The sequence below is a fragment of the Gymnoscopelus microlampas genome (assembly GCF_963454915.1).
Source record: "Gymnoscopelus microlampas genome assembly, chromosome: 18".
NCBI classification, from domain to species: domain Eukaryota; kingdom Metazoa; phylum Chordata; class Actinopteri; order Myctophiformes; family Myctophidae; genus Gymnoscopelus; species Gymnoscopelus microlampas.
The window spans coordinates 46,287,986-46,296,845 of NC_139955.1; the positions used below are offsets into that span (position 1 = coordinate 46,287,986).

The 8,860-nt window shown below is 40.3% G+C and overlaps 1 protein-coding gene across 1 annotated transcript; it reads left to right on the plus strand.

Moving 5' to 3' along the window:
- The first annotated feature begins 517 nt into the window (after positions 1-517).
- On the plus strand, positions 518-8,508 carry LOC311065294 (uncharacterized protein). Its single transcript, XM_084085552.1, has 4 exons — positions 518-714; positions 1,141-1,398; positions 2,034-2,174; positions 7,030-8,508. Exons 1-4 carry the CDS (start codon positions 660-662, stop codon positions 7,179-7,181), a joined length of 606 nt encoding a protein of 201 aa, XP_083941678.1. The 5' UTR covers positions 518-659; the 3' UTR covers positions 7,182-8,508.
- The last annotated feature ends 352 nt before the right edge of the window (positions 8,509-8,860 follow it).

Genomic DNA, 8,860 nt, shown 5'->3' on the forward strand with positions numbered 1-8,860 from the left:
ACTTGGGGCGGTTGAACACCAGACGAGCCGCAGCTTCTGGACACCTCACATGACAATAGTGGAGAGAAGAGCAATACAAAGCACCGTGCTGATGCAGAAGTACTTCACTTCAATGGCAATAGGACGATAATCATCAACCGGTGTAAACAACAAAACATATGGGCCCTATTTTCGCTGGTGCCTTACCCAGGCATTATCCCTAAACTTCTTTGCCATTTTTTACTATTTTTAAAAACATTTTCAAATAGTTCAAATAGCCAATCTACAAGCTCACAACGTGTCGATGTAGATCGGCTAGTTGAACTATGTGAAAATGTTTTTTAAAAATAGTTTTAAAAATCCACTCGTTTACTATTAATTATTGTGTACTGTAGGAAAGGAAGAAGCGTGTCTGCCTCCTCAGCAGAAAAAAAACACCAGACAGCATTTACATATTTTCTTCATAAAAGAAAGAGGAAGTTACACTTCCTCTTACTTCTTGTGTTTATCTTGGTTTCTCTGTAGGCTGTGTCTCACGGGGCGTTTGGCTCCATGTTGAATCTATCAGTCGATGTGAAGCTTCTCAGAGTCATCATCGACACATCTCTCTACCCTCGACCTCTGATCTCTAATCTCTGGCCTCCTCTCCTCTCCATCCTCCAAACATCCAACCAGACCACATGGAGACTGTGTTTGTTCTACTGATCATGATGGTGACCGTTGGACTGTCTCATGGTGAGAAGCTGCTTTATTCACTATTTAACACATTGTTCATATTCACTATCATATAATCATATTCACTCTTATATCTACTAATCATATTCTTATGTATGTATTTTTTAAAGCGAACATTTGTAACTCAAATCTTTGCTTCTGGAGATTCTACAAATGTCTTCTAAATCCTAACCGTTTAATATAATATCAGTGGTTCTCAGACGTTTTTCATGTCAAGCCAAGGACCCCCAAAATGATATGCATTTGTCGGCAGACCCCCCCCATCTCAAAATATGTTGTTCCAGGGGCCCCCAGAAGCAAAGATTTCCCTCTCTATAAAAAGAAAGTGACATCTGTGGTGTTAAGGGTCAAATATGACCCGGCAAAGAAGTAAAAAAATGTATGCACACAATGCAAGGGTTAATGGGTTCACTGTGTGTCCTCCAGCTCCAGTGTCTCCTCCCAAGCTGTCCTCTGAGTGTCTGTCCCAAGGACAGATGAGGGTGTCCTGCTCCTGTGAAGGGGACAGAGTCCAGTACAGATGGACTCTGGACGGACAAACCCTGACGGACGAGCGGCTCCTCTCTGGACACCATGACACACAGAACATCACTGTGACACTGGGCACATCTGGACTCCTGGCCTGCCTGGTCTACGACAGTGTCAGCAGTGACGTTGCTTTTCAGAACATCTCACCATGTCCAGGTGAGACTGAACATTATTATTGACCATGAAGCTGATCAACATTAATTAATTAATTCATTAATCAATTAACCAATTAATCAATTAATTAAATGTAACAATGAATTCATTATTCTTAATCAAATTAATCATTAATTAATATTAATAATAATGTAGTCCCCTTGTTGTTATTTGGTACAATACATGTGTGCATAGGTGAAGTTTCTCCTCTGCATTTAACCCATCCTAACTATAAGTGCTGTATTAATAACTGGTATTAATACAGCACTTATAGGGTTAAAGTGCCTTGCTCAGGGACGCATAGACTGGGCAGACCGGTGTAGAGACAGCGACCTTCTGGTTAGCAGACAGTCTCTACCCACTCCGATACAGCTGTAAAGATCATGACAACACTGACTCATTAAATCCAGTTGTTTGCTTACATTTGGAGGCAGTGGCTCAGGAGGTAGAGTGGCCGCTCTTCCCGGTTTGATCCCTGGCTCAGTCTTCCTATAGGTTCATAGGGAGAACCCTAAGATACTGAACCCCTATTAGGGTTAGGGTTGCATGCCGTCTGCGTGTGAACGTAAGGCACATTGTAAAGCACTATATAAATGAACCATTTTACATTTACATTTGCCCACCATGTTTGTCTCAAGGCTTCAGATTCATCAGCTGTGTGTCGTCCAATGGGACACAGATGCCTCCACAGTGGGTGTTTGACAATGACACCTCATGTACGCCAACAACAATGACGGCAGCAACAGCAATGACGGCAACACCAACAACACCAACACCCGGTGAGAGTTCACACACATAGTCACACACACACACACAAAAACAGTAGCAGCACTGGACAGACAGACAGACAGACAGACAGACAGACAGACAGACAGACAGACAGAGACACACACACACACACACACACACACACACACACACACACACACACACACACACACACACACACACACACACACACACACACACACACACACACACACACACACACACACACACACACACAGTAGCAGCACTGTACAGACAGACAGACACACACGGAGGGGTTACTTGTTCTCCCTCTGTTTGTTCTCCCTCGGTCTATTTCCCAAAACCGACACGTGCAAAATAAAGTTATTTGCAAAGTTTGCAATGTTCGAATGTCACTCGATATAATAATAATGACTAAATGGGGGGAGAAAAGGCATTTATTTTAGCTATTCTAAATTTAGAAAAATAAAGCATAATAATAATAATGGTGTAAAATGTATATTTTCAGTGGAGTTGTTGCATATGAAGTTGATGTTGTATTGTGTTGTCACAGTACGTGTGTCTTGTCACGACCTGCGAATAAGCAGTATTCGGGCTATTGCACACACTCGCCCTTGGGCCACGAGAGGAAGTTGAACCCACAGGTCCATGGAATAATTACAAAACCTCTTACGACTTCTCTCGTAGAAAAGGGTTTTTTATTTAAAACTCAAGGTAATATAGGGTCTAAGGACAATAGTATTAAATATATAATTTCTGGTAAAACAGAAAACAGACCCCCAAGCTCTAATCTACAATTCATCAATCTATGAATCTATCACAGTTATAGACAAAACATCCCCAGACAATTATTGAACCATGAAATGGCCTTGCCTATAATTGTTAAATCTGGAAATCCATCCGTTATTGCCATGCCAATGGGCTACTGTTTATTTAACTAGATTATGGGCATGCCAAGATTCCAACTAAATACAGCAAAATTCAACATCGCTGACCGCAACTTCGCTGCACCAAGTCGAACTAAAAGGAGAGAGCCCCATAGTATACAGCATTGGTTCTCAAAGTGGGGTCCGAGGACCCCCAGGGGTACTTAAGGGGGTTCCAGGGGGTCCCCAGCTAAATGATGGATAGGGACCAAATGGACCCTTATGGGTCTGTAACTCTGAGAGTGTACAAATGGAATGGACCCTAACGGGTCCATTTGGTTCCATTTGTACACTCTCAGAGTTAAATTAACATTGATTTTCCAATATAAATCGGGGTCCCAGAGACATACATGCCATTAAATGGGGGTCCGTAGCCCTAATGCATGTCAAACTGGGGGGGGTTCTTGAAATTAAAATGGTTGAAAATCACTGCTAGAGAGCCGTACAAATCTTCTATTATGAGGGTCCCTGGCTTATCTTTTCAAATGGGGGTCCGCGGGCTAATAAGTGTCTATTTGGGGGTCCTTGGCACGAAAACGTTTGAGAACCACTGGTATACAGGGCTCTCTCTCTCGTACAAGGCTATGTCCCTCGCCCCGATCGTAAGTCGGGGGAACAATGTGACACCTCATATATACGCACACCAGGCTCATCTACCAACCAACCCGTCAGAACAGAATTATACAGTAGTTATACATTTTGATTACATCCGGCAAACCTAATGTGGGCTTGCTTCCCCAAAAGTCAAAACGTTGCAGCTGACACCATAGCAACGGGTCACAACATACATTGACGAAATGGTGTAGGCCACTGGTATTCATGTCTGCCGTGTGTCTGGCACGTCTTGAGGAAACCACAAACTTCCCGTCTGCCTTTAAGAAAGCTGCATCTCAAAAACCAACTGCTTGTCTGAATTATAGCTTTCAGCAACTTTTAATACAACAGTGATTCATTTATTTTATTTACACTATTTTTTTTTTTATTATATATAATAATTTATCCGATAGCCGGTACCGATATTTGTTTATTTTGTTTTTTGTGTTATTTCCCCCTTTTGTGCCAGGGAAACAAATATGTCTTCATTATAAGCAATAACTGTTCAGAATCTGCAGAAACACAACATAATTGCATCCTAACTCCTGTAACTTTAACCAGCAAAAAAATAACACCCGCCCCACCCCAAAAAAAAACGTTTTTTTTTTAATTATATTTTTTTGCCGATACCGATGTTGACTGCTAGTGGCATATATCGTCCGATACCGATATGCAGCCGATATATCGGTGCATCCCTGATGCAGACCCATTCAAGCAAAAGTGTACATAGTTTCCCTGATGACTTGGGAAAAGTGTGTATCTCTACTTCAAAGTGGCTGAAATGTGCGTCCTGCTCATGGTGTGTGTTGGATTCTACGTTTACTATGAAAATAACAGCTCTACAAGCTCACAACGCGTCGCGAGCCTGTAGATCTGCTATTTTCAAACATTTTAGTACTTTTTCTTTTGGTACTTTAAGTACCAAAATACTTTTGTACTTTTACTCAAGTAAATTTTGAATTCAGGACTTTTTCTTGTAACGGAGCAGGCTACTTCTACATTGCAGTATTGATACTTTACTATACTTAAGTAAAACATTTGAGTACTTTTCCCTCCACTGGTAACAAGTTCACACTTTTGATCGTGGCTTCCATAATGTCCTACTGTATATTGTAAACTAGACTTCACACCCACATGTCTGATACTGTAAATGTGTCCATTTCCTTCTGCTGTTATTAAAAGTGTTGCATAGTGAGTACTGACAACATAATTTGCTATTTTCCTGCCCTTTATACAATATATATATTTTTAGGTAAGCATAAACCTAGTGTATCTTGTTAAAACCAGACGTATAAAGTTCACATACTTTGTATAGTAGTTAAAAAATATGAGTGATAATGATTTACAGTATAAGCCCTAAGAATGTTGACAGTTTAACCCGTATAATAACCTAACCTACAAGTCATGTTAGGTCACATTTATTTATATTGCACATCTCATGGACAGGAATGTTTACTTCTCCACAACTGCACAGAGCTGGCTGGACATTTCAGTGATGATGTCTGGGTTGTGAGCTGAATGGAAGGCACCACAAAGGCATTAAAAAACAAAGCTGTAGACCTCTCAAAACAAACTGCTCAGATTACTACCTAGCCTCACGGCCCAGAACGCACATAACCCCTGCTCATTATGCTAGGGTGGGATGGCTCAGGGTAGAGGACAGCGTAAAGCAACTGGCAATGGGCCTGGTCTACAAGATACGTAAGGAAACGGGGATACCCATGTACCTGTAACCTGTGTGGCATGCAGTGTAACCTGTGTGCAGGGGTCATCACCATGCCAGCTTGTGACAGACATTTTGGCTAATTGACTTATAATGTGCCATAGTGTCTATGCTAGTGTGCTACACATTTTAATTATTAGACTAGTACGTCTGCATAAACACTAGTGGCACGATAAACTGAGCCACTATATATAGGCAGGCAGATTAACCTTTGGCCTATAACTCTTGAACCGTATAGGCCAAAACGTGAATATGCCTGTTACAGCGCCACCATGAGGCTGATTTGAAAAATGTGGGGTGGCATTTCTTCCTTGTCCTAGTGGGGATATGTGTACAAAGTTTCACGGAAATCAAAGGCTGCGTTCATGACTATTTACCAATGGACCGAATGCCCCCGCCCCCCAGTTAAAAATCACTGAAATCACTAGAACGATACAAAGCAATACATGATTTTTTTTTAAACACTCATCTTTTAATTATTATCATTACAAACTAATAAAATAACCCTTGTTGTAAAAAAAACTAAGTTGTCCTTTAAAGGACAACTTTAGTTTTTTACAACCAAGGTTTATATTTTAGCTTGTAATTAAAGTAAATAAAAGATGAGTGTTATTTTTTTTTAATTTACTGCTTTCTACAGTTTTGGCAATTTTTGCAATATTTTTTTACAGTGGGCGGGGGCATTCTGTCCGGTGGCTAAATATGCCTTTTTTTACACAATAAAAAAGGTCCTGTGGTCTTTGATGGCCAGATGTGAGTTATTGGGGGCTAGAAGAGCTACTGTAAATAATAATAAAGAAAACACCGGGTTGTTGTGTAAAAAAATACATATTTAGCCATCTGACAGAACGCGAAAATTGCTAAAACTATAGAAAGCAGTACATTTAAACATTTTAACACTCATATTTTATTTACTTTAATTACAATCTAAAACATAAACCTTGGTTGTAAAAAACTAAAGTTGTCCTTTAAGGGCCCTGCAACTTACTCCCCAGGCCCGCTCATCTTCACCATGGGGAGACAGGATGTGGATCAGATCCACACCCACTATACCAAGTCTCCTCATCAGTCTACTTAACTTCATAGGTGGGCAACTCTGATGATGGAGAGGGCCACTATATTTCCACACTCACTCCAGAGGGCCACATTGCATATTGCCATTCTATGTCACACAGAAGTAGCAAAAATAGCCGATCTACAAGCTCAAAACGCGTCGCACCGCGATGCGTTTTGAGCTTGTAGATCGGCTATATTTGCTATTTTTCAATTGGAATCCAGAATTATTTTTTGCTATTTTTCAATTGGAATCCTGAAAAGTAACATTTTTATTTAATTTCAAATGCATTTAGTCATACTTATGTTAATTTTATGAACTTAAATACAAATATATTGGACATAAAAAAGACAATAGAATTGTAGTACTAGTCATTAAGCTACTAATATAGACTGAAGTAATGAAAGCGGGCCATGTACATGTTAGGAATCATAACAGCTGAAATCAATAATATATCAGTATTCTGATATTAACCTGCGGGCTGCATTAAGTGAAGGTGGGGGCCGCATGTGGCCCCCGGGCCGCCAGTTGCCCATGTATGGTCTATTCATGTTGCATCCATTGTGTTGTGTTGTGTTGTCATCCAGGACCGAGTGTGTATGTCTACTTCAAAGTGGCTGAAATGTGCGTCCTGCTCATGGTGTGTGTTGGATTCTACATTTACTACAAGATGAAGACCCGCCCTCCTCCACCACAAGACCCGCTTTACTGCAACATGGTTGTTATGGAAACTCAGTAACTTCTAGGCGACTGTCCCTGTGAAAATAATAGCCTTCAGTTTCAAACACCTTGTTACAATTTACAATTTAGGCATTTAGCAGACGCTCTTAATCCAGAGCTATTTACAGTAGGCAAGGTAAACACGAGCTAATTACATCAAAATGCATAGCAATAGTAATCATAGATCATGATCATAGGTAAACCAGGAACCTATCATCAGTCAAAACTATAAAAAATAATAATAAATAATATGTACATTGAAACTATACACACTAGGATGCCAGGTCAACAATGACCTGGTATCTGTCTACATAACATGCTACCTAAATTACATTTTAACCTTTGCATAAGCCTGCATGGTCGTCAAGGCTATAGGGCAAGTGCCAAAAATATGTTTCCAAATGTATGGAGTGTCTTTGTCAACATATCTTCTTGTTTTCTTAATAGTTGAAGTGTTTCACATTTAATTTGCCACTTTTATGGGTTACCCATAATGTTAACACAGCAGAGGGTAGACTGCAGACAGACACAGTAGTCGCATTTCCGTGACATCACTGTCTTTACGAGCGCCGAGCGTCCACTCTGAAGTGGGGAATTCTCATCCCAATCCCGACTGACTTTGTTCATATTTCTATATTCTGAACATCTCATAGGCTTATATTAATTTTCTACCCACCACAGAGCTGTTCTGACAGCTTACCTGTGTTAGCTGATTTGCTGGATCAGGCTTTGAAGATATGTGGCGTGTCATCATACCTTTGGTTGCTTTGTAGGCCAACGTCAGTGTTTTGTACTCAGTGCGGGCGGTAACTGAGAGCCAATGGAGGGAGCGGAGAAGGGTGGAGATATGTGACATTTTTGGCTGGTTGAAGACCAAGCGTGCTGTGGTGGCATTCTGGATCATTTGGAGGGGCTAAAGTGCACAAATGTTTTAAACTCTGGGCTCTTTTACTTTTTTACTTTTACTATTTTTTTTACACATCTCTGTGTCTCTCTCTCTCTCTCTCTCTCTCTCTCTCTCTCTCTCTCTCTCTCTCTCTCTCTCTCTCTCTCTCTCTCTCTCTCTCTCTCTCTCTCTCTCTCTCTCTCTCTCTCTCTCTCTCTCTCTCTCTATCTGTCTCTCTCTCTCTCTCTCTCTCTCGCGTGTGAGTTGCCACTGTAAAAATCCAGAGTGTTCATTTTACCCTGATGAGCGGAATTATCTGCTGACTTAAAATGTGTGGCTGCTTAAAGTTGAGCTGATATTAGCATTAATATATTAGTGTAATTCATTTTAATCCTGTTTTTAAATTCATTGCAGATATTTACTTACTTAAACATATTTTACTTTGCCAATGAAGACTGTACATGTGAGCTTTGTTATGAGATTTAGCTTTTGCAATAAAAACCTATATGTTTCATTTATCTGTTGAGCCTTTTGTTTGAAAAAACCTCCTTGAATTCATTAGTGTTATGCTGCCCTCTATTGGCTGTTAACGATATGTCATCTGCTTAGTGATGGTAGTTCATCTATTAATACCTTTGTTCTTCATAGTAACCCAGTTGAATGAATGAATGTATAATCAACTGTAGTGTATGGATATTATTTCTTCTAATCATGGTTATTATTCTACTCAAATGTCCTACTAAAGAAAAACAGGACAGAATGTTTGTGTCCGTCCTGCCTCTGTAGCAGAGTGGCTCACAGCCTCAGCCTGA

What these genes read in the sequence shown, in the direction of transcription:
- LOC311065294 (XM_084085552.1), top strand. Translation starts at nt 660, where the DNA reads ATGGAGACTGTGTTTGTTCTACTGATCATGATGGTGACCGTTGGACTG. An exon ending in GAACATCTCACCATGTCCAG is followed by an intron (nt 1,399 to 2,033) that starts GTGAGACTGAAC and finishes GTTTGTCTCAAG; the next exon opens with GCTTCAGATTCATCAGCTGT. An exon ending in ACCAACAACACCAACACCCG is followed by an intron (nt 2,175 to 7,029) that starts GTGAGAGTTCAC and finishes GTTGTCATCCAG; the next exon opens with GACCGAGTGTGTATGTCTAC.